The 24,440-nt window shown below is 42.6% G+C and overlaps 3 protein-coding genes across 7 annotated transcripts in view; all 3 read right to left on the bottom strand.

Moving 5' to 3' along the window:
• Nucleotides 1-50: 50 nt before the first annotated feature.
• On the bottom strand, nucleotides 51-7,352 carry coq3 (coenzyme Q3 methyltransferase). The gene is made up of 6 exons (XM_053880183.1): nucleotides 6,699-7,352; nucleotides 5,767-5,904; nucleotides 4,873-4,972; nucleotides 2,331-2,585; nucleotides 847-1,006; nucleotides 51-567 (listed from the first exon to the last, which is right to left on the bottom strand). Exons 1-6 carry the CDS (start codon nucleotides 6,866-6,868, stop codon nucleotides 413-415), a joined length of 978 nt encoding a protein of 325 aa, XP_053736158.1. The 5' UTR covers nucleotides 6,869-7,352; the 3' UTR covers nucleotides 51-412.
• Nucleotides 7,353-7,495: 143 nt separating this feature from the next.
• Nucleotides 7,496-14,793, bottom strand: pnisr (PNN-interacting serine/arginine-rich protein). 3 transcript variants are annotated; one of them, XM_053880178.1, is made up of 12 exons: nucleotides 14,632-14,793; nucleotides 14,048-14,156; nucleotides 13,798-13,974; nucleotides 12,735-12,973; nucleotides 12,163-12,325; nucleotides 11,837-12,024; nucleotides 11,586-11,717; nucleotides 11,390-11,489; nucleotides 10,804-10,857; nucleotides 10,302-10,496; nucleotides 8,136-9,213; nucleotides 7,496-7,799 (listed from the first exon to the last, which is right to left on the bottom strand). In XM_053880178.1, the coding sequence occupies exons 2-12, from the start codon at nucleotides 14,133-14,135 to the stop codon at nucleotides 7,766-7,768; spliced, it is 2,448 nt and encodes an 815-aa protein (XP_053736153.1). In that variant the 5' UTR covers nucleotides 14,136-14,156; nucleotides 14,632-14,793; the 3' UTR covers nucleotides 7,496-7,765. The 3 variants fall into 3 exon arrangements, with proteins under 3 accessions (XP_053736153.1, XP_053736155.1, XP_053736154.1); XM_053880180.1 differs by having other exon boundaries at nucleotides 13,831-13,974; XM_053880179.1 differs by having other exon boundaries at nucleotides 14,588-14,638.
• A 2,121-nt stretch (nucleotides 14,794-16,914) lies between these two features.
• The window catches only part of usp45 (ubiquitin specific peptidase 45), a 33,383-nt gene continuing 25,857 nt past the window's right edge, over nucleotides 16,915-24,440 (bottom strand). For 2 of the 3 annotated variants that reach the window (XM_053880181.1, XM_053880182.1), the window contains exons 10-18: nucleotides 24,217-24,298; nucleotides 23,004-23,095; nucleotides 21,819-21,875; nucleotides 21,608-21,739; nucleotides 20,597-21,221; nucleotides 20,382-20,479; nucleotides 20,199-20,285; nucleotides 19,968-20,112; nucleotides 17,394-18,822 (exon numbers count right to left, since the gene is read on the bottom strand). In XM_053880181.1, the coding sequence (XP_053736156.1) occupies nucleotides 18,695-18,822; nucleotides 19,968-20,112; nucleotides 20,199-20,285; nucleotides 20,382-20,479; nucleotides 20,597-21,221; nucleotides 21,608-21,739; nucleotides 21,819-21,875; nucleotides 23,004-23,095; nucleotides 24,217-24,298 (1,446 nt within the window). In that variant the 3' untranslated portion in view covers nucleotides 17,394-18,694. Of the gene's footprint in view, nucleotides 17,300-17,393; nucleotides 18,823-19,967; nucleotides 20,113-20,198; nucleotides 20,286-20,381; nucleotides 20,480-20,596; nucleotides 21,222-21,607; nucleotides 21,740-21,818; nucleotides 21,876-23,003; nucleotides 23,096-24,216; nucleotides 24,299-24,440 lie in introns of those variants that run through there. The other variant, XR_008416184.1, reaches the window with a different exon arrangement.

Raw genomic sequence — 24,440 nt, 5'->3', positions numbered from 1 at the left:
ACACTGCAAAAATGAAATCAAAACATTTACAAACAGCACTAAAGCAACTAAAATGTTTTATTATCGCCAATAACATCACACAAAAAATAATATACACTTTGAACGTTGTTCGCACACACAAAAATCATCTGTCACTTTAAGAACATCACTCAGGCATCTCCCCAGCTTTTTCCATATTATATAATAATACACATACACGAGACTTGGTATAATCCCCGAGGCTGTGACTAGCTCCTCTTGTGAAGGGACGTGAACTCCCCGGAGCTGAGCGGCTATAAATAGTGAGCGCTGTGCAGCCTCCACATGTGGAGTCGTATTTTTAGGGACTGCATTCAACACTGTATACGCCGAGACAACAAGGGTTTAACCACTCTCAAGCTTTTATTATGAGATCTGAACGCAGCCGCTGGTCTCAGCTGTGTTCCGAGTCGCCGTGGTCCGATCCGGAGTCTTCAGCCACTTTCACAGCATGGAGGGCGTAGTTTATGGCGGTGCTGCTGCTCCATGACCAGGAACCGAACACTGGGTTGTACATCATCCCCTGCACTGACTGGACCGAGAAACCGCCTGGAGGGCAACAGAAAAACAAATGAGACAGTAGATTCTGAAGCCGCCCAACTGACAGGAAGTGTATGTCTCCACATCCTGTTTACCGAGTCAAATGTGTTACTTAGACGCCACTGTTTCCCCAGCATTACACAGGAACCCCTGACTAACTTTAACCAGACATTTGGAAAACCTGGAGAAGCCACTGACTCAACACACATCTTCATAGCTTGTTTGCATTTCAAGTCACCATATTGCCTCCCATACGCTTCCATATTGAGATGAGACAATGAAACCTACTGGACTCTAGGAGGCGCTCCAGCTCCTCAGGGCTGATGAATTTCTCCCACTCGTGAGTCCCACTTGGAACGATGCGCAGCAGCTGCTCAGCTGCCACGATGGCCAGCCAATAGGACAGGCTGGTTTTGTTGATGGTGGTGATGAAGAGAGAGCCACCGGGCTGGCGCAGGAAACATATAGAGAGAGGAAACGTGTTCACACACGTTCATACTATTATATTTGAGCACAAGCGCTGTAGTGACCAGGAGATAAACTTCAATTGAGTCATGTACCTTCAATTAAAAAATACTGGCAGGATATTTCATGACTATTTCATGTCTGCCCAGGACGGATTAATGGATCGATTCATTCATTCACTTCTTTCTGTCTTTCTTTCCCTCTTTGCCCTTCTTTCCTCTTTCTTTCTCCATCTCCTTCCTTCTTTCCATCTTTCCCTGCTTTGATTTATTTCTTTCCCACCCCCTTTTATTTTTGTCTTTCTTTCCCTCGCCTATTTTGGCATCCAAATTTTCTTTCCCTGCCATCCCATCCTAACATCCTTATTTCACTCTCTCCGTTTTCTTTCTTCCATCCTTCCTTCCTCCCGTCAATACCGCTTTCTCACCCCCTTGTCCTTTGTTTCTGCCATTCATTCTGTTTTTTCCTCCCTTAAATACTTCCTTTCTCGCTGTCCCGCTTTTCTTTTCTTTCAGTCATTCATTCCATATTTTTTCTCATATTTCCTTCCCTCCTTTATATCCTTCCTTTCTTTCTAACCTCTTCTTTCTCATTCATTCCCTGTTTTTTCTTCATTCCTTCCCTCCTACCTGCCTCAATCCTTCTTTTCTTTCACTTTCTTAGTATAATTCTTTCTTTCCCTCCCTTTCATCCCTTTCTTTTCCCCCTAGTTTGCTTTCCTTCTCTGTTTTTCCTTCCTTCCATCCTTTCTCACCCTCCTTTTCTTCCTCTTTCTTTTCTCTTTATCTTCATTCCTCCCTCCCTTAATAGTTGTGTAAAAAGCTTGCTAGTACCTTTACCAATATATATATAAAGTAGCAGCAGCATTAATACAAAACAAATTGCAAGCACTCGCATAAGCTAAGTTCCTGTCCAGAGCAGTTGCACAGGCAGTAGCCCATTTTTTGAAGACACATTATTAAAAACAGAGGTCTTATAGCTGCGAGTGAACAATGTAAAACACATATTTCTCATGAGAGAAATAACACTAAAGCTGAGAGGGAAAGTGATTGTGAAGGACTACAGTGGGGCCTGATAAATGCTGCGTCACACAGCCAGGATTAATGCTTTGGTCTCTCTGGCCCACTGACCCAGGAGATTATGGTCATCTGGCCTCACTATTGACTTAAAGCCGGCCCACAGATATCTGCATAATATATTCCTGTCATTAACGCAGCAGATGTAAACACATCAAAACAACGTATAAAAATATCACCATATGTTCAGTCCGCTCAGCTGAAAACAAGAGAACAGCTGGACACACACACCTTCAGCACGTGGCTGCAGCAGAAGGCAAATGTTTCCAGGTCGGCCAGATGCTCCACCACCTCGGACGCGACGATGGCATCGAACTGTTCCGTCCCTTCTCCCTCCCCATCTGCGGAGAGTTCCTCCAGGGTGCAAGCGCGGTAGCGGATGCGGTCGCGAAGATCCGGGTCAAATGATGAATGCAGCTGAGCCGTGCCGATGCTGTCTTCTACTGGATCTATTCCCACCACGTCTGCTCCCAGGCGGCCCAGCGGCTGCAAGGCAGGGTCAACATGACGACAAAACACAAACATGGAGCCCATGTCGAGTGACACATGACTTTCACTCATCGCGCGCTCAGATTTCTCTACTGAAAATCCACTTCGAGCAAATCCATTCATTTTAACCAAGTCAGTTTCATACTGTTAATTAAACAATGTCCCACTATTTAGCATAAAAATGAGAGTTAAAAAAAAAGAATTCCCACTCATGTGCTTGTCTCTGTCTGTCTGGCTTAGCTGTTGCGGATCAATACTAGCATCCTACAAATTAAACATCATTTGGAGGAGTCCTTTGCCAGAAGCAACCCACAGAGCAGTCAGAAGTGTGTAGCACGTCACTTTTCAGTATGATGGAACTTTTCTCTCACACCAACTCAGTTACAAAGCTTCGCCTTCTTCAAGGCGTTCTAACACCGGTGGTCAGTAAAGTCCACTGAGAAAGCAGGTCATGTAATCCCCCTGTGACTCACCCTCTAGATACACCAAGAGAATGACTGGCTTATTCACCCTTTTTTATGAACTGTAAAAAAAATGGCTTAAAAAACTGCTGCTTAAGGAACAAGCAATGAAATCTGATTCGATACAAGTTGATTCTGTCATCTAAAAAAAGTTTTTCTAAGAAAATAAATTTAGAATAACAGACTCTAGATTTATTAAAAATACAAATAATCGATTCAAAAGAATCTTGAAGAAATAATACATAAACAAGGTAAATATAGTCTTAATCAGATATACACATTTATTTCATGAAACAAAAAAAATGCTAGCCATTTTTCTAAATAAATCATGAAATGAAATGCTTTTTGAGGTTTGTTCAAGATTCAGTTTGGTCTCTGTCTTGGTCCTAGTCTCACCCTCCTTATTCAACTCAGTCTTGGGCCCTCAAAGTCTTGGACTTGGTCTCCATGTGCTCGGGTTTTAGCCTCTGGCTAGGTGGTATCACTATTATCTAGCAAGAAGGCACTTTTCTATACGTTGAATAATAAATAGTAAGATGAAAAAACAATAGGCAAGCGAAAACTGGTAGAACCTTTTGATCCTGAAATGCATGCTGGAGTCCTTAGTTTTCCCAAAATAACGAATGCGACATTTTACTTTTAATAGCAAGAGATTCATTAAAATAAGTCATAATATTATTGGCAGGCTGTAGATACAAGTACATTCATTGAGTTTAGTAAAATCAGACCTGGACGAAGTGCGGCCTCAGGGCCAAACATGGCTCTTTGTTTTATATTACATTTTCATATTACAATGATCACACCTTTTGAAATCTATATTTGCAGCAGGTGTTCTTCTTTTGTAAACGTATTTACTGACTTTTTCTTATAATTTAATGGAATTGAATTGTTCACCCCTGATTTAAATGTTGACTAACAATAAATCAATACATTAATATATATATATATATATATATATATATATATATATATATACATTTTTTTTAAATCACAGGTCGTATCTGTTGCCTTAACTTTAATGGAAATTCAATCAACAAACCTTGTGGGAACAAATTAAAATATAATGTGCCCTTGACCATTACACAGGCTTATTACAGTGCACCATGTGTGTCTTCACCTCAGTAAAACTGTCGTTTTTGGAGGATGTGGCACATACTTTGTCTTCTACTGTTAAGCAGACTGGCATCTGACCAGGTTATTATTGGTGACCAACACCAGAGAAAACTAAAAACATCCTGTTTTGCTTTCGCATCACAGGTCAATAAACATATTTCTAGACTGTAGCTCTTATCCAATGGTCATTGGATTTCTGTGGTTTTCTGCCCTCTACTGGACCAAAGCAGTCACCACAGTCGTGAGTTGCCCAGAGGCAGCTGTCCCTCTCCTGCAGCTGCTTCCTCCTGATGGCACTTCAGCAACTTTTCCTCCTCAGTCTGCATGTGACGACACGTCAGACACAGCTACACACAAACAAGCTGGACCTGATTTTGTCTTCCCAAATCACACACTCAAATCCTCAAATCCCCCCTTGCCCCACAGCCACCGCCGCTAACAAACACATAAACAAGAGTAAACGACCGACTGTCCACTCCACCATCCTGAGACCAGTCAAACCAGCGGACTTTTCAAGTTGACGGTGACATGTTTTTGGGGGCACAGACGTGAAGCCCATGAGTAGATTTTTTTTTTTTTTGTTGGCGGAAGCAGAAAGACACGCTGAAGAGAGCAGGAGCAATCGGAGCAATTGTGGACAGTGAGATCATGTACAGCTCTCGGCCTGGTGCGACCGCACACACTCATACACACACACATACAGTATGTACCTCGGTGAGCAGCCCGCCTCCACAGCCTACATCCAGGATTTTCAGGCCCGCCAGTGGGTTTCCCGGGTTTTGAGCTCTGTGCACGTTCAGCAGATTATCCCTGGACATAAGGGCAAATAGATTTATTCAGTGTTTTTTTTAAATATTCATAAAAAACTCAGAACCAGCTCCTTTACTTTCATGAAGCTACTTAGGGAAATTATATTCATGTAATATTTTCCTCAGGATATGCCCCACATAGTACACTCCGGTTTATTAGTCTGTCTTTGTCTCTCTACAGAATAACATTTTTGCAGTCTGAAAACAGCAAAATGGAGACACTGGACCAAAATTCTCTCTCAAAAATCATTTGGATCGGCGCAAAAATGGAAAAAAAGGCTAAACACAATTTTACAAAACGTCACAGCGAGGACGAAGTGAGCAGCCTCACAGCCGCCACGTCTCATTTAGACCCGACCCGAGGGCAGAGAGCCATCAGCCGAATCAGCCACACTCCAGACAAACACTGGCACTGGAGCTGTCATGCTGTCACCACAACCTCCCATCACCACCGACAACTGCACCACAGTAGGGGGAGGGGGAGCCACGACAGTGACGGAGGAACCCCTCCGTCCCCCCACACCCTCGCAGCAGATCTTATCAATCACAACTCCAGACCGACACCCCCTTTTACCAAAACAAGACGTGGCTGTGAGTCATTGCAGAAAACAAACTGATGTGAGGGAATCTTGTCATGTTGCATTTCCGCTCCCTCCCTGTTTCACTAATGTGCTCCTCGCGGCTCAGTCAGCTCAAGAAAAAGACGGCACCCCACTCCCAGAGGAATTCTCCCGCCTGCCGCTCAACCCTGTGCCACCGATACACGCCGAGACCATCATCGCTTCTGACGCTCACCGTATGAAAGGCACTCGCAGGTCATTCATGGCGTGCAGGGCGCCAAATTCTCCGCTCTCATCCCACCATTTCCCAGCCAGCAACTGGAACCTCCTCAGTTCTTCAGGGTCCACTGTGGTGTGGGAGAAAGCCCTGCAGCTGCATGAGGAAACAGTTTATTTACAGTTTATTTTATTTATCTCATCTTGCTGCATCCCAGTTTAGATCATGTGCTGGATTTCATTCCTGTTTCAAATGTTGGTTATTTACACGTTACACGTTATTGCTGTTGCTTTACTATAAAACATTTTTTAAAAAGCCACAGGTTAGTGTCAAAATTAAGCAAAATTTTATTCAAATCTAACTGTATCTCATTACACAGTACACATACATTGAAGGGGCCAGTTCATACAATATGGAAAAGGAGTCTAGAATTTAAATAAAAGTGATGATTTGGTTTTGTTATTATCACATTATAATCGAGATTTCGTTCGATAACTGGAAATAGATGTTATAGATAAAGACAAACGTGATTTTGTCCCCTTATTATGATGATAACTATGTGGAAATGTATTTTCATTTTGCACTGTGTATGTATTTCTAGATAACCTCTTTGTTGATTTGAATTTGTGTTTTATTACTATTAAGTAACGTGTAGATGACCCTGACCCATGACCCTCGAAGTAACCCAATCAGTTATGAAATTAATTTAAAAATATTTAATATGGAAGAAATTGAATTCTACGCCTGGTCCTTGGTGTATGTAAAGGCCTTTTATTTTATAGCTATAAATATTTGCATGTATATATAAATTCAATCTGAATTGTACAAAGTTGTGTCAGCATCAGCAGTTGTGACCATAGACAATAATCAATATTTACACAGCCAAAATATTTAAATAAATGGCAAGTTCCATATGTAAGAGGTCAATCACAACCTGAGCCGTCCAGTACCTGCTCACTCCGGACAACGGAACTTGTCCAGCAGCGCTCCTGCGTAACGTCAGGGTTCGTTGCTGACACGCCGAGGTCCAACTCATGGAGTTCTGGCCGGGGGGACTCTGGGCAGCAATAGACTTTGGACGGAGGTACCGTGATATTAGACGGCTCAGTATGTTTGACATGTCGGCTGTAAAACAAATTCTCCTCCGACACTGCTGTTGATGTTCCGGGGTGCCCGCTGCTCTATGGCCCGACCGGAAACACGCGACAATTTAGTTCCTACTGTTGAATGTCGGACACAGACGTTTGTGAGATCAATCCAGTGTTATCCTTTTTTTTTAATGACCACTCGAAAAATAACGTTTGCACACTGTATAAAACGTACTCCAGAGAGCAAAGCAAATTTACAGCTTTCTGTCTCTAAAAGGTCAGTGCTTCCATCTCAAATGTCAACTTTCTGTCCCACATTCCAATTTAAAGACCTTGTCAATCGTGTACTAAACTGAGTGAAATATTATTTGGGCTCAATCTGTACATCAAATCAGAAGGCACGTTTTTCAATAGTATGTAATTTGATGATGTAAGTGGCCCCCTCTTAATATGCGCTTTCAGTTACATTTTCCAATACTTTGACAAAACCCCACTTTCAGCCAAAATTTGTGGTCTGTAAAACGATGAATTTTAAAAAGGTTTCTTCTCATACCTACTCAAAAACAACATCCCATTCCGCATTCTTTACTGACGTGCTAACATGACATTGTCAGGTATTTGGTTCAATCGTGGGAGCACAACAATAAAGTGAGACAAGACAAGGACAAACAGTTTTATTGGTCATCTTACAATATCACTTGGAAAATCTTGTTCAGCTTTAAAATTATTTATCAGATCCTTGTGTTTCCGCCGAGTCTATTCAAGCTGTGCAGTGTGGTTCGTCTTAAGTCACACGTTACAAACAACATATTTACAAAAAGAAGAAAGAAAAATGTAAGAGGGTGGTTCACCTACACAACTGCCTCTATAATGAGACAAGCCTGCTCAACTCATGGAATTTAAAAAGAGCACAGAGGCGACTGTGCTGCTCAGCGTCGGCTCCTGCGGGAGGGCGAAATTGACCTGAAAGACATAAGATCCATACTGTCATGCATGAACTGAAGGGTGTCTCCACATACAGCCGTCCTCCCTCCAACACACACGCAATACCATAGAACAGAAAATGCAGATCATCTCATCCAAGAATTGACTTTGCTCGCCTCTGATTCAGTTAAAAACACTCCAGGACAGCAGAGTTTCATTTTGGTTTTTGATCAATAATAGATTAGTCCAAAACACACGAAGAATTGGAGGGTCAATAATTAAGCACATCAGCAGCACATCATAGACAAGAGGTGGATCGCAACCTGACAAACAAGAACAGATTAGGAAGAAGAGCGAGTAGAAAAAGTATACTACCTTGATCGCGACTTAGACTTGTGTTTGCGGCTTGCCTTCTTACCAGACTTGTGAGATTTTTCCGTCGACCTTGAACGGCTACGTTTGGATTTCTTGGATTTTTTTTCCTTGCTAACCTCGGGAGTTGGGGATCTGCTTGACTCGGAGTCGGAGTGTGTTTTGCTAACCTTGGCGGAGCCCTTCTTGTTAGACTTGCTGTCGTGCCGGGAGTGCTTTTCGCTCTGAGAGTCGTGCGAGTCGCTCTCCTTCCTTTTCTTGGATTTGCCATTTTCATCTGCACCTACAGAGCTGCTCTTGTCTTTGCCCTTTGCCTTTTCTCTCTTTTTATCAGACTCTTTTTCCCGTTCTTTCTCTTTCCTCTTCTTGTCTTTTTCATGACTACGGCTCCTTTCTCTCTTCCTCTCCTTGCTAGAGGCTTTCTGCTTGTGTTTGCCGCTTCGGCTGTGACTGCTGTCCCGGTGCTCCCTGCTTCTTTTCCTCTCTCTATCCCTGTCTTTTTCCCTCTCTCTGTCCCTACTGAGACTATGGCTGTCTCTAGCCCGGGCTCGGCCCCGATCCCTCTCTCTCGATCGAGATCTGCTCCTCCGTCTCCGGTGTTCTCTGGAATCACTTCGGTCTCTCTTTCGGTGGCTGGATCTCTCAGAGCTCCTCCTCCTATCCCTGCCTTTCTCACCGCGAGTCCTATGGGAGCTGCGACTACGGCTCCGTCGTTGAGCCTTGCGAGAGGAGGAACTGCTACGCCGCCTCTTTCTCTGTGGAGAAGACGACCTAGAGGAGCTGCGGGAAGACCTTGAAGAGGATGAGGATGAGGAGGAAGAACGGCTGCTGCTATGACTGGAGGTGGAGTGGGAGCTACTGCTGTGACCGTTTGCTGGAGAGTTACTGCCATTACGTCCTGATCTCTCCTTCCCTCGACCTGACGGTCGGTCTTCACTAAGGTCCATCTCAGTACGAGATCTGCGCCTCTCTAGCACGGGCTCCGCCTCCCTATCCTTTACATCCTGTTTGTGAGAATTCTCTGTCTTCATCTCCTCATACTCCCCCTGTTCTCTTTTCAACCATTCCTTTGACATCTCCTCTGAAAGAGAAAAAGAGGGAAGGTCATTGTAGAATGGCAAGGGCTGGATCAGTTCAAGAGAAAAAAAGACATGAGATACAAGATTAACTGCAGTGATGATAACATCTGTTGTTGCAAGGAGCAAACATTTGCAAGGACCAAATTACGTTGATTTTCTTCAGCGTGACTCAATTTCATTTACTGTATTTTATTGGTATTAGTATAAGGTAAAGTGGGGCAGTAAATATTTGAAATTTCAAGAATGAATTTACAAAACAACACAACACAAATGAAGTGTCCTCTGAGTTTTTATCAGGCAGTGCATGTGTCCGACATACCTCCAGCACTGCATACTATAACGCAGGTTCAGGTGCCGCTGCTATTACATGGTCCGGAACGACCAAAATAAGACTGGTTGCCTTTATGACTCGACCCCGAATTCCATGAGCTTCCTCGCTCTACCTTTGCTCGTCTCATCACTCATTTAGAACCTGCAGCGCACCACTGTGTCCTGCAAGCTTGATCAGCTTTAAATGCTGTGTGAAGAGCAGGTGGCGAGTTCTTCAGGACAAATTAAGGTTTGTTGTGTTGGAAGAGTTGCCTGTGGTCTCTCCATGACTTAGTTGGGCTTTGCATGACTCGCAATATCGCAGGGTTTCCGCTACATGTAAACGACCATGGTGCAATGCCTTCAGAATAATGAATAAAGAGAATAATCTCTTTAAAAAAGATGAAATCTCATGCGACCAAACCAAGTGGAAACATTGAAACGAGTGGAAAACATCACGTCCCATCATGGAGATGGACATGGGGGGACTCATTTCCACTTAAAAATCTGGTTCCTGTGTCACTACAAAACGTTTGTTGGAGTGTGCAGCGGAGGAGTGAGATAGACGACATAGGTAATCCTCGGTTTCCAAAAAGCAATCGGCACGTCCTGCAAAATTACGGATATTGGCCCATCGAACTCTTCATGTCTAATTATTATTACTGATTTTTATGTGTTTCCTCTCACCTCTCAAAAGGTAAGTCAATCAGAATAGATTTTCCAGCAGTATCAAAGAAAACAACCTCATCATTAAATGTTAAAATAAACAAAGCCTGCCAACCTTTTGCAAGTAAGGCTTCTTGTGCTTGCTTCTCCTGGTGCTGCAGCATCTCCCGCTCTTTTCGGCGGAAGGCGTCCTGCTTCTGGCGGATGCGAAGGCGCAACTCCTCCTCATCGGTGTCAGAAGAGTCTGACCCACGGACACTGCGTTCATCCTCGTTCTCGCTCTCCTCTGAACCGTAGTCGCCCAGGCCGCCTGCCACAACAGAAGCCCCAAATAGTTGAGAGCTGGATAAGGACCAGATCTATTCTTGGCTTCACAAGCGAAACCTTCAAGCGCACCAACATAAGGCACTTAAGTTTCAAAACTTATATAATACCAGTGATAAGCAAACTGTCAGAAGGCATGCTCCTATCAGCTAGGTGGAAACTGAGTAGCAGCTTTTATGTTGAGCTTCATATTTTGGCGTTTCGCGGCCTCTCCTCGAATGCATATTCCCCAGCGTGAACTAAGAACACGATCCCCTCCCACCCTCCCTCAGTATAAAACAATGAATACTCACTGAGACCGGTCAGAGAAGCCAATGCACTTGACTGTGCCAGCTGTTTTGCAGGAGCTTTGATTCACATCAACAACAGGAACAACATGTTAAAACACATAATGCCATGATCTCAAAGGCAAGAGAGTCGTTATCGAAGAGGGTCACAGAAAAAGCACTATTCACAAGGGCTGCCTTTGGTGACAAGCAAAAAAAGTAAATAAATAAAAAGAAATAAAGCAAAAAAAAAAAAAAAACATGGAGAAAAGAGAGAGGGTTAACAAACAAACGGCTGTGACACAATCCAAGTCAAATTGTCGGACAGCAGAGGAGCCAATCTATACTAATGCACTGCTAGCCTCAATAAAATAACATATTTAAGACGTTCCCGAGCAAAGACTTGATTTGCCATCAGGCACACCATCCATGGGAAAGACGACAAACCTATCTGATGCATTAGCAAGAATGGTGACATGGCATTGAAGTCATACTTTACCAGAAATCTTTCATGGATTAATTGAGGTTGTGTATAACTTGTTCTATAATTTGGCCAAACTAAAATGTTGAGATGAGAAGCTTTGACGATGCATAAATTGGAAGACAAGCAGACCTCGAGTGGCTTTACGGTGCGACTCTTTTGCCACCTGCTGGATCTCTTCATTGGTGACTTCTAAGAGGATCTCCGTCAGAAGGGTTTTGGTGATCACCATCTGGAATACAAAAGAAAAACATCCATTTTCAATCCATGCTACATTGAAAAACATCCAGGTTATTGAGGCTAAACATTTCAGAGGCAAGTGACATACCAACTGGAATTCCTTTTCCTCCTCAGTCATTTCAGGTTCACTGTCTTCTGCGCGAGGAGATGGACTACGAGTAGTATGTTCTTTTTTCAGAGTTGGCTTGTCGTCTTCTTCATTCCCTTCATCATCACTGTCCTGATGTCATCATTAAAATAGCACATTGAGCATCAAACTGTCCTTCAAAGGTCTATAAATTAGTGCTGCTACAGTGACAACTCCCAACACATTGGATTGAATGAAGCCAAAGTTCTTACAAATTTGCTCTTGCGGGGCACGTGAGGCCCGCCTCCTCCGTTGCCCATCTCGTGTGCTTTCTCATCCTTTGCCATTTCAGCTCGCTCCCTCTCCATCTGCTCCCTCTCGATTTTCCTTTGTTTTTCTCTGTCCATTTTTTCAAGACCCTCTCTGATCCAGGCAGGTAAGGTTCGCCTTTTCACGGCATCTGACATTAAAGCATAACTCAATTCAAATTAAGCAGTCAACAATGTTAGATACACATATGTTTGACAGGTTCTAAAAAGTGAAATGCTAAATTGGAAAAAAGCTGAAATGATCAGAAGTAACTGTAGATGACACCTACCCAGCGGCGCTGGCGTCTCCTGCTTAACAGGGAGCTGGAGTGGAGATCTAGGCCGATCCCTGAAACCAGGTGGTCTGGCATCGCGTCTGTTTTGAGGGGGGCCTTGCCAATATGGGGGTTGAAATCCTGTAGGTGTTGGAGGAAAGGAAGGAGCAGCACCATGCTGGAACGAAATGAGAATACATTGTTAATGAAATTTAGAACATAAAGACAAACTTTTACCAAGGGTTTATTTCTTGGTAAACACACATACACCAATCAGCCATTACATTATGAGGAGCTCTGCCATGATCCGCCCAAAAATGCAGTGAACTCGGAGGCTGTTGGTCATAATGTCACGGCTGATTCTGTATGATCAGATGTTGTGAACAACACCTAGGTGTTAAATAAAGGAAACAAAATCTGTTACTACCAAACCATGCAGGATCCTCAACGAGCCAACACAGGCTTCTGGTCCGCACCATGAAGGCACTGACTGTTATACCCAGATGCTGGGTCTCCTTCTTGTCTTACTTGCTTTTAAACCAAAACTAAAAAACCCCATCAACTGCTGCTATAGAGCACCTGCATACCTGATAATCAAACTGGTTTACGGCCATGGGGGCCATGGCGTAGCTGTCGGGCTGTGCCCCATACCCATGGCTGTTCTGGGGGTAAACCCCATGGCGGGATTCAGCGGTGAACTCTGTGCTGTCCTGGCTGTTGCTGTCTTCGCTGGGGTTCACCACATCCATCGGTCCTGATCCGGGAGGGATCCAGGGCTGCTCTTGAGGAGGGGGTGGTGGTGGGGGCTGGTTATGCATTCCCCACTCTGTGAATTGGACAAACAAATTCAAGGATTAAAGTTTAATGAAAAGACTTTGAACAACAGCATGAGATGAGACCACACACGATTAGCCAGTGTGTATTATGTATGTGCACTGTACTCCTTCAGCCATTGCAGAAGAATGAGACAGCCTCACTCAGCATGCAAGCAAATAGCACTTCCCCAACGCAGTATTGTGTGTGTTGATGGACCTGGGATGCCAGCCTCATGACACTCTTTGCCCTTGCCAGTTGGTAATCAATTAATGTATTGCCATTTTCTGATCAAATGAAGCAGCATCTTGTACTTGATTTACCCATATACCTGTCTTGGTTTAAAAAAAAATGATAATGCCTTGTTCTTCTGACATCCTTTTCTGGTCAAGTCATCTTTTCCTACACAATTAAAATGCATCCATTTAAATTTATTTCATTCTGTGCAACAACAATGTGCAACACAACTCTTCGAATCATGTTCCAAATAAGTCACATTTAGACTTCAAACCTTTATATTTCATTTACAACATCTCACATATTGTACATACCTAACATCCTGTCCCAAGCATATAGATAAGAGCAGGATATCGATAGAATTTCTGGGTGCATGTGCGAGTATAAACACTCATGTGATATGATTTTACTGCCTTTACACAGCAACTTTTCACTGGAGAGTCAAGCTTTCAAATAGCAACTTTCAACAAAGCACATATATACACAAACAAACTACAGGCAAATTGTACCAATCACTAGAGTACCACAATCATGACGCTTCCAGCTCAACCCTGGAAAGCTGCAACGCCTAAATCACTACACATCTACAGTCGAGTGTACCTGGCTGCCACATTCTTCCGAACGGGGGGTCACCTTGGAAAGTCCCATGGTTGCTCTGTCCACCAGATTCAATGCCTGGGATCTCCTGGCCGTTCGGCTGGACAATTGGTGGCTCGGGTCCAGTTGTCTCTTTCTGGGCTATCCACGCTTGTGCCAGGGCGGCCCAGTCCACTTGACCTGCATTAGAATACATGAATCTTGGTGAGGCAGATGTGTGCTGATAATGGAGATAAATAGTTGGTGCACCGACCTGGGTCTTGTTGGTGCTGAAAGGACTGCATCCACTGCTGCTGACTCAAAGGCCACTGCGGCCAGGGCTGCCCTCCCTGGTCCCACATCTTTACCCACTAAAATTAGACCTGGAATTTGCATAAGAACTACATTCAGAACTTATTCTCCATACAACCCGTGTCGTGTTGATAAAACCGGCCTTTAATCTTGTGGATATTATGGTCAAATCTAAGGTTTGATGCAGAGACTGTCGCTATTCCACGGTTAGCATCGTGCTATCATTAATTTAACATTGTATTCATCAAATTCCAATAATTAGTCCACGCTCAACTGCGCATTACATCTACTAGGTATAAAGCTATCAGTTGCATGCAGAAAATAATGTCGGCTGGTGGGTATCCGCTCATACCCAGGGAAAGTTATATTTAGCTGAAGTGAGCTAATGGAAGCTAAGCTAAGGCTGGAGGCTAACACTGCCAGTCGAAGCGTTACTGGATAAAACGACGCTCCTGTGTCATACCTTAATGTTTAATAGAAACTCATCTTAATTCACACGTACAGTTGAACGTAAAAGGCCACAACAAACGTTAGATATATTCCAACCTTCTCCAGATAGCGTTCATCGGCGGAGCTTCCTTCAAAATGGCTGCTCTGTTCTGCTCAAGCTGCGGGGAGGAAGTCGAGGCTCCCCGGGTTCACTCCTGCTCCACCGGCGACTCCAGTTGGCCGCTGACCAGATGCGCGGAGGTATAATCGACAAGATCCTCAACACCAACCTACAGTTTAACTGCAATGTGTGCTTGCTAAAGTCAGATGCTATATCTGCATTGCCTTTTCAAACTTAGATTATTCGTCGTTTGATATTTGTAATATCATATTGTTGATATTATTTGACCTTTTTAATTGTTAAATTGACCTAGGTTCTCTCTGAGTTTTAATATATTTTTTTTATCAAGTATTCTGAAGTACAATTAAGTTTACTTGAAGCTGTAAAACAATTTCCCTTATATTCTATACACCAATTTCTGCCTTCAGTTCTACTCAGCCACCTCCACCTTAAACCATCATGTCCTCCTTTACAGCAAACTTCATTGGTGTTCATCTTCTGTTTCTTTTCCTGGTACATTACTTTCGAAAATTCCTCATCTAGCATGTTCCCACAATTTTCCTTGCTTGTTGAGATGCTAGAGTTCCAGTATGGCAAGGAAAAGATGACACACATCAACTCTGGCTTGGGAACATTCTATTGACTCATAGTCAGTGTTTGAGCTGGTGTCACCCCCAAATACATCCAGTGGACCGAGTTCCCTCACTCATGTCCACATTTGAAGCATATAAATAAATAGATGTTCTTTTATTCAATCAAATGCGCTGTTCCTTACATTTATGCACATCATAGGCATTACTTTTCCTACATATGACAGCTCGCATTTGATTGGGCACAAACCTATCAATCTTTTACGTGATTATTTTATATTTAATAGGAAAAAACAGTGGAACAAAATTACGGTTCATCACCTGAGGGCAACAGTGTTAAATCAGCATTCTTTTCTGAGATACATTTTTCTTACGTAAAATAACTAAATACTGTAAATAGTGCTGTTTATGTGGGGTCATTTCTACTGAGGACTGAAAAGGAATCATAATACAACCTGGCAACAACATATTCATATTGTACAATGTGTTGAGTTTGCCCCAAATTACTGCAACAGTCTTTTGTCCGTTGTATTATAATGGAAGTCTTTTTGATTCAATTTTTTTTATTAAATCTGTCTTCCTAGGATAAAAAGATCTCTGAAAATCAATGTTCTTATTCAACAGCCACCTACCCAAGGCTCTGATGACCCAGCTAAATGCTTGTAGAAAAATAAACATACTGACACCTAAAAATGTAAAAAAAAATGTAGTCACTGAAGTCCCATCCCTAGAAAGATGTACAGAAATAAACGAATGAACTAAATAATAATATATTATTAAGGCAGTTTTTTTTTTTCAACCTCATAAATACATGGTAGAATAAGATTTTCTTTCATTTCTGAAGGGGATCAAAATGTCCCTCTCAGGAATTACAGTGGATTTAGGGCCTCAGTAGTCCGTCAGAGAGGCAATGCAACCCATTTGCTTTCTTTTGGTGGGTTTTCAGCTTGGGATCACATCAGTCCCAGGACAACTGAGAGCTATCACATCTTCAGGGAATTCTTCAACCAGAGCTGGCAGCAGCGCCAAGGGAATCTGTCAGGGTCGAAGTGCAGCCATGTCACATTCAAAGCTGCGAGCCCAATCTAGCCCTGACATGACCGTATCAGCCCTCAACATGACATTAGGGCAGCAACTATTTTGTTGGTCAAATAGTCAACTAGTTGACATATGACATACTCTACGGGTTGATCAGCACACAGGCATGTTTCAATGTAGTGTTAACAGTATTTTTTTTTTTTTTTATTGTGATTGAGTCAGAGAGTTAACTATTGGCTTTTAAAGCATTGCCCACCTCTCTATTTAAATGTCAGCAATATTACAATTTGTAAAATCCAATTAATAAAAAAAGGAGAGAGAAAATGCCAAGGAAACATAGCAAGTGTGGCGTTTTAGCCTGATTCAGCATCTTCTTATTTTTAATATTATTCAATGCAGTCAAGGGTCATTCTGTGCAGGTGTTCCGACAAAAGTGCTTCGCCAGTGTTATTGCAGTGTTGCTGCGTGACAGCAGCCTGAGGCCTGCATGCCCCGACTGTGCTGGGTCTCACACATAAAACTGTTTGTTGTGCTCATGCAGGGTGTGGGCGACACAGTGACAGCGACGTTGACAGCAGCACAATTTAACCTCCGCTGCTGGTAGACAGTGATGAGCATCCTCACACCAACCTATTAAGAGCAGGACGCCTTTCATTAAATGAGATTAAATCACGTCGAATGGTACAGCTGCATGTCCCCGAGCCAAACGCCACCCCGCTTCTCGCGTTAAAAATAGAGAAGTACATTTCAGAAAAGATTTGCTGGCGTGTTGGTGGCGGCCTGACAACCGGTTTTAACGTTCCGGCGTTCTGACTCGGATGTCACAGCTTGTGGTAAGAAGAGGGCGCGCAAGCCGATGGTTTTGGACGTTGCCCTTTTCCTGATTCCACACCCACCTCCTCTTCACCAGCTTGCGACATGTTCTGGAACAGTGCTGCTTTACACCCGTCACGGCGCATCACGGTTGAAAGACAGGTTGAGTGCGACGCCACGGGACGCGCAGCGACAGTCCGCAGTGTCTGTCCGCAACGTCTCGCTTAAAAAGAAAACAGGATGACACCAACTCTGAAACAAAACCCTGTCTTGTTCCAGGCCACAAAAACAAGAATCAAGGTCAAACTCTGGTCATAAATTAAGTTTAATTCTGAAACTGAAGTTACAGGCTTATTAAAACGCTTCCTTATCTTAAACATTTCACAGAAAATAAAAGTCTTTCGCAAAATACCTGCATGCGTCAAGCACGCGCTCATTATTTCTGCTCCCGGCACACCAAGCTAGTCTGCTGCACATCTTCACACTTGATTCTGAAAACAAGAAGCATAGGCACTGAATTTGTCCGTTTTTAAAACAGCAGTCTTTTTAACACTTTTGCTTGCACCGACTCAGCAATAAACATTATTTTCCAAAATAGTTTTCTATCGAATACCACAATCATCCAAAACTGGCGATACATTCAAAACTGATAATCCCATGCAGATGACGGCAGATGATGAGTTCGAAGGCAAACAAGGTCATTTGATGAGCGAACCTCCAGCACATTCAGCGATACCTTGACGGGAACACATAAACATGATTTTTGCCAGAATACTTGGCAACAATGTAATACACAGTAAAATACTTGATTACACTCTGCTGAGAATATAAAAACAGATTGTGCTGAAGTTGCGTTTTGCCTTACAGAAGGCAACTCAGACTGGTTGACCGCTTTACTGTCCAAGCTGGACACACCCTGGACACATGGAAGCTGACCACCATTCATACGCACATGGACTGTTATACACAATTTAGAGTCACCTGAATGCATGTTTTATGACTATGAGCGGACAGTTGGGTGCCTTGACACGAGGCGCTGAATAACAAATGTAGACCAGGGTAGGTTCAAACCAGCAACCTCCTTGCCCTGACCACTAAATCCTCTTGAGTCTACGGTCTCATGCAAAGCCTTTCCTAAAAGAACGATGAAACCAGAGTGAAGTTCTCGAGCCCTTTTCTTCATGAAGATACGTAATGCTGATCATCAGTTCTACCCTGACTAAGAGCCAGTCCTCTCACATTATGGAATACATTCCCCGGTCACACACAAATGTATGCATTACATTCACACACCCACACTTGACATCAGAATCTCAGTGCTGAACACCAGCTAACATGCAATAAGTCCTAGCTATCCCACTGCATGCACTTTCACTCTGACAGAATCAGAGATTGATAAACATAGAACAGCAGCTGTAGTAACTCTCGCTGTGTGTCAGCACTGCAGTGAAAATGTCTGATTCTTTAATGTTCATCTTTTATACACTGGATACGGACTTGTCACATTTCATACGTAAATGACCAAAAGGCCTTCCTTTTATATATATAAAAAAGCTCATCTGGTGACGCCTCAAAAGCTGCAGCCTGATAAGGAAGTCATCATAGCACCGCCAAGACGTTAAAGCATTTCCTCGTAGAACAGCAGGTATGCCTGAGAGTTGAGCACCCTCGACTCTGGAACTGTCTGGACCGTGGTGTCGCTGATGTAGACCCACTGGTCCGAGGAGCTGCTGGGGTCTCTGGCTCCTGAAATAATAATATTAAGTGATAAGATCACTTCCAGGCAAGACAAGACATTAACATTTAACTCTAACAGACAGCTGCTTGTGTAACCGTAACGCTGTCTAGGACAAGAAGGACCACAGAGATATCAGAATTTAACTCTTCTTCTTTGAGCTGAATAAAGTTTTGCAAACTAAAAAAAGGCGCGTTGATAGTTGTCTTAAAATTAACATTAGTAGTTGTTCATATTTTTATATCTACTTACATACAAAATTGTGTCAATGCCTTATAAAATTGGAGACTTAAATTGTACATACTTTTTGAAACTTTGAGTAGTAGTAGTTGGCGAACATCTCCACTTAGGGCAGCACAAGTAATGCAATGTCAATTGTGATGATGATGGAATGAAACAGATTGTCTGTGATTTATGTATTTACAGGGCTTTATACTTCATCATTGATGTGTGACCCGCCCCCAGCCTGTTGACGAGTGGTGGATGCCAGTGTACTGGACGGCTGCAGTTTCTAAGGCAGTGGCTGAGACTTGATGAACATAAATGTTGGTTCATGAGATTATCAAACCACCTGTGATACTGTAGCTACACATTACAAGCCACGTTTAAGCTTGCAGATTCACAGGCTACTGTGATCAAATGTTGGAGGGAAAAAGTAGAGGGACATTAGAACTGTATCCTTGACTATGACCTGCAATTGTTTCTATTGAGCTCCACTCTGAAATAACATACCTATTCCGTTTTAGGTAAATCCTAAATCTTAAGGTAATTCATTATAAATGTCTAATTGTTGAAAGCAGATATATTTCCAAACATACAATTGTGATTATAACAATGACAAAAAACAAGTGACACTTTAGCCATGTTCGCACAACCCTGTCTCTGCCATGCTGTCCATCATTGCATCTATGTTTTGTGTTGGACCTGGTGATGCTTGGATGCAGCTGCTCAGCCAGTTTAATGGGGCTTGCTGCTGCACTTCAGCCACTGAATGTTTCTCCCTGATTTAGTGAGAGTGACCCACTCTTTCACGCCTCTGCGCTTGATTTTTGAACACTTGTCGCCAGGGAAGTTGAACACCTCATTTCAAACATTTGAAGGCAGCTGGCCGGAGGCTGGAAAGAGACAGGAAATTGAGTGACAACTGAACTCCAACCTGACAGTTTCTTGTGATGCTGCTCCGGTTTCCTCTGTGGTGTGCGGACTTTGACATAAGCAGTATAGTGGCCGCCCCGCATTGACCCACTGTGCTCCACAATCCCATACAGACTATAGAGGACACGCTCACCAGCAGCCAGGTTCTGGAAACATTCCAATGCCTCTCAGATATTTGGAAATGCAAACAAAAAAACGATCAAATATTTTTCACATGGAAGGAATAGTTTACCTTGCAGGACGCTGAACAGAAGGGCGCCAGATCCAGCACCAAAGGGAAGTCAACATGGCGGTTCACCTTTCGAAGATTCATTCCTGCCTAAGAAAATCAGAAGGAAAGATTGGGAAAGACAACCACCTGATCAGAACCACCAAATCAGTTATGAAGATTAAATAATAAACTTGGGTGGCCAACCTGGTGGAATCGTTTCAAATGTAAAGTGATGACAGGTGGTAGTGAGGAGATCAACATCTGCTTTCTGGCGCTGGTGTAAATCTTTTCACCCTTCTTATCTGCAACAACACTAGAGTTAACCCTCTGGAGTTAAACATGTAGCATGAATGCTGTAATATGGGGTACTTCCTATTTTATCTCTACTGTAGTAACTTCCAATCATCCCCCAGTCTCACCTGCGGAGCTGCTCTTCCGCAGCTGTTTCTGGCGGCGTTCGGTGCAGCTCTCACACAGCAGCTTGTTATTGCCCATCAGCAGCTCCACAGATGTGAACTGGTGCAGGCACGACTGAATGGAGCACTCCTTAGAACTGGGTGTGTAACTGTGGGACAGTGCCTGGAAAGCCCCCTGGTAGTGTTGATGGTGGAGATTATCTCGAGAGTCCCTGGGATCGTCGGGAGAACACTGAGACGAAGAAGAGCAGTCTCCCGAACTGAGCCCGATGCTCACTTTAGACACCGCGGAAACTAGATGGTTCATGGCGCCACCTTGCCGGGAGAAGGATGACGAGGAGGAGGTAGATGTGGGAGAGCCCACTTGAGTGGATGACGATTGATGGTGGGCCAGGCTGGAAGATGCACGTGGGGTCCACTCGCTCTCGGAGGCCTCACTGTCTGCATCATTGCTGCTGTCCTGAGGACCAGAGTCTCTTTCACTACCATCTGACAGGCTTCCAACAGCAGCCATTTTGGACACAGAAGTCCGAGATCCTCCGGCCACATTTTCATCTTCTGGTCGCTCAGCTCCACAGATGGCCCCCTTCTCTTCCATCGAGCTGGATGACCTTCTACCTGGTTGTTTCTGCAGTGAACAAAAATATTCTTCTATTGGTGCACAATTCGGGTACAACCAGTCGTATTTTGTTATATGTTCTGAAGTAAAATATTAGGAAACACAAAAAGAATGTTATTTGATTTTCAGTTTTCTCAGATTAGTCAGAATAATTTCACAGACAAATTATTTAGATACATTATCAGCATTTTTCAGTCTTTTTTATTCAAAATATTTTATTCTTGAATTTATATATTTTAAATTAACGTCATAATTCACTTTAGATGCATTTCCAGTCGGCTAAGTTCATGTCCAATCAGGAGTGTTGTCATACTAGACATTCATGTTTGGACTATAGGAGAGAAAAAGCAAAACTTCACTCATACTAAATACATGTATTTGGTTAGGTTGTCAACCTGTGTACTCAGCTTCCTGTTGTATCTGTTGGCTGAGTGGGAGGCAGAAAGAAGCTGTTCACTGTGGGGCAGGTGGCCTTCCTGTTCTCGGCTGCCCTTCCCTTGCCGGCCAGGATTGGATGGTTTAGATATCTGGAGGCAAAGATTTTAAATGATCACCAGACTAAAATCTCAACAGAATATATTCTAAAAATCCTAAAAGCAGACTCACCCTCTCCTCAATTATGGGTAGGGAGATGTCAATGAAGGCCTCCTTCACTGTCGAGATCTGGGGGACAAATAGATATGAATGCATCTGCGCTCTACATCCATCCATGTCACTTCTTGCGACAGACTCAAAACCTAGTAACCCAAAACCTTGCAATGACATATTTAGTAAAGGAAGCTATGACATTTCTTGTCACACCTTCAAATGTGTTACTATAAAGAGGCTGACATAAGAATTCAGGTTACGAGTTGCACATACACCTGGTATCTTCAAACATCAAGGATAAACTTTCCACTTGTTTCTGTCTTCCTGTTTGAGTTGCTATATTTTTGAATAAATGTCAACCACTCTGAGTTGCATGTGCATGAGCATGTTTAGTTATCTGTTTCATACCATAAAAACCATGGCATTTTAAGGTAAAAAATATCTATCAACCACAATACTGTGATCTGAATTGAAGTGAAATAACAGGGAGCTTTCATGATCGTGTTTTTTCATTGAATTACTTAACTACACGGCATGGAATGATTTGTCAAAATCAACTTAACTGCCCATTGACTTCAGCTTATTTTAAGTGATTTTCAAAATTAAATTTCTTTTAAATGTCTACTAAGACTGGTACTACATTGCAGAAAAGTGAAATTACCAGAGGCCCCTGGAGAAATTTTTTAATTCACATGTGAGTGGAGGTGATTTTTTAGACTTCAGATTCAGATTTAAGGCCTCATTAGGTTGAAGGTATGGATGTATGCATCATGAAAATAAAATAGAGGGTTTACATTAATGTCAATCAACACACTCAGGCTGTGTGATAAAACACAAATCGGAACAGCTTGCTGAGTTTTCACATCAACAGAGATGCGCTGAGCGACTGTGAGGCCTGTCAGTCATTGACATGTTGCCATGCCCACAGTCTGAAGACACTGTGCTCACTGTGCAAATAGGCTGGAAATAAATATAAACCATGGCTAGTCATATCTGGATGGATGGATGGATGGATGGATAGATAGTGAGATAGATAATCGTGATATGATCACCCCCACCCACCCACCCCAAACTTTAGTTGTACATAGCATTATTTATTAAAATGAAGTAAAATAAATGATGTATATTTCCCAACTTTCTGAGCTCAGATTATTGTGATTCAAACATCTCCAAATTTCCCCAAAAAGATCCACCCACACTTACATGCTCACATTCTTCACACATAATGGTGTTGGTCAGCTCGCCCACAAAGATGCGATCAACGAAGTTCATCTTCACACCTTCCTTTCCATAGGCTGGCCAGAAAAAGACAGGGATTAACTGTTAATATGGAACAATTATTGCGATTTGTTTGGGATTTGATGTGATATGTGTGCTCTGTACTCTTTGAGTCTACATGAAACAGTGGTTTATAGTTCTAAAAAATATACTTCATTCAACAAACAATACATGAAATAAAGCATAACAGTTAACATTTCTGTTTTAGATTTTAAATTCCTCCCGGGATTTGTAGTTTTTGTTTCTTCACGTTTGACGCTCTAAAAATGACGTATCCACAAAAAAATAACATTAATGATTCAGACCTAAGCACTGTGCTTAGAAGAACACAATCCGCTATTGAATTTGTTGCTGATGGGATCATAAATCGACTAATCGTGACATCATCGACGGGGTTTCGAAGCATCGCCAATTTAGAGAAGAAAATGGAATTGGCAACAATAAAAATGCTACTTTTTTATCGTGGGAAGTCTCTCTCCAAAGTGCAACTGTCCATCACTGAATACCACTGGCCAGATGCGCGACTTCTGTTCCACGAGGATCAGTCTTCAGTTATGATAATGTTTCTTTCGGGGTTTCTCCATTTAAAACATGCTGAAAACCACTGTATTCATGTCCACTTTCCTGATGCATTATGTGTTTTCCGCTTGTTTTGACTTTGTTGTAACTTAATTATATTAAACACGTGAGATCATCATCTTTACGAAAGAGATTGTTATTCTGAAGGCACGGTGGTTCGCATTTACCATTGCAAGCCAAAATGTAATGTCAGAGAACAATGCTACAATGGACACATCAAAGGCTAAAGTGAGAGGCAACCCTTGCCAAACACCACTTTCACACCACGGTTTGAGCAACAATATAACATATAAAGTATCAAAACAACATTAAACACTGTACCAGTGTTGACAACATTTAACATTTTATTTAACTTAGTTTACAACAATGAGAAGTGCCCATGTGTCTGTGCCACATATACACACATATATATATATATATATATATATATATATATGTATATATATATATATATGCCAACTAATCGACACACTCCTTCAAGGGAAAATGAAAGGGTGGTGTTTTTCTTATGACCGCCACAAGATGGGAGTGTTGCCCTTGATGCGAGTCCGGCTCCTACCTTTGACTTGACGTCTGGTCTCGTCATCTGCCGTCTTCTCTGTGGGATTATTGAAAGCCTTCAGGATGCCTGCCTTCACTCTCTGCAACACACCAAAACAAAGTACTCCAGACTTAGTAGTTTAAGTGACAGCATTCAGAATGGAAATTTGTAAATGTGGATTTAATAAGGGGCTGCAATGAAATGAGTTAAACAAACAATCCAAAGCGCTGGCGCGGCTGAGC

Source organism: Synchiropus splendidus, chromosome 12, assembly GCF_027744825.2.
Source record: "Synchiropus splendidus isolate RoL2022-P1 chromosome 12, RoL_Sspl_1.0, whole genome shotgun sequence".
NCBI classification, from domain to species: Eukaryota; Metazoa; Chordata; class Actinopteri; order Syngnathiformes; family Callionymidae; genus Synchiropus; species Synchiropus splendidus.
Note: the sequence above shows the minus strand (reverse complement) of the source record. Positions and strands in the feature narration are given on the sequence as shown.

Coding starts and splice junctions, on each gene's coding strand:
- pnisr (XM_053880178.1), bottom strand. CDS start 14,135: ATGTGGGACCAGGGAGGGCAGCCCTGGCCGCAGTGGCCTTTGAGTCAG. Junction 13,975..14,047: donor TCAGCACCAACAAGACCCAG/GTCGGTGCACCA, acceptor ATTCTAATGCAG/GTCAAGTGGACTGGGCCGCC. Junction 11,718..11,836: donor TGCCCCGCAAGAGCAAATTT/GTAAGAACTTTG, acceptor TGATGACATCAG/GACAGTGATGATGAAGGGAA.
- coq3 (XM_053880183.1), bottom strand. CDS start 6,868: ATGTCAAACATACTGAGCCGTCTAATATCACGGTACCTCCGTCCAAAG. Junction 2,586..4,872: donor GAGGCGGGCTGCTCACCGAG/GTACATACTGTA, acceptor CCTGCCTTGCAG/CCGCTGGGCCGCCTGGGAGC. Junction 568..846: donor GGAGCGCCTCCTAGAGTCCA/GTAGGTTTCATT, acceptor GTTGCCCTCCAG/GCGGTTTCTCGGTCCAGTCA.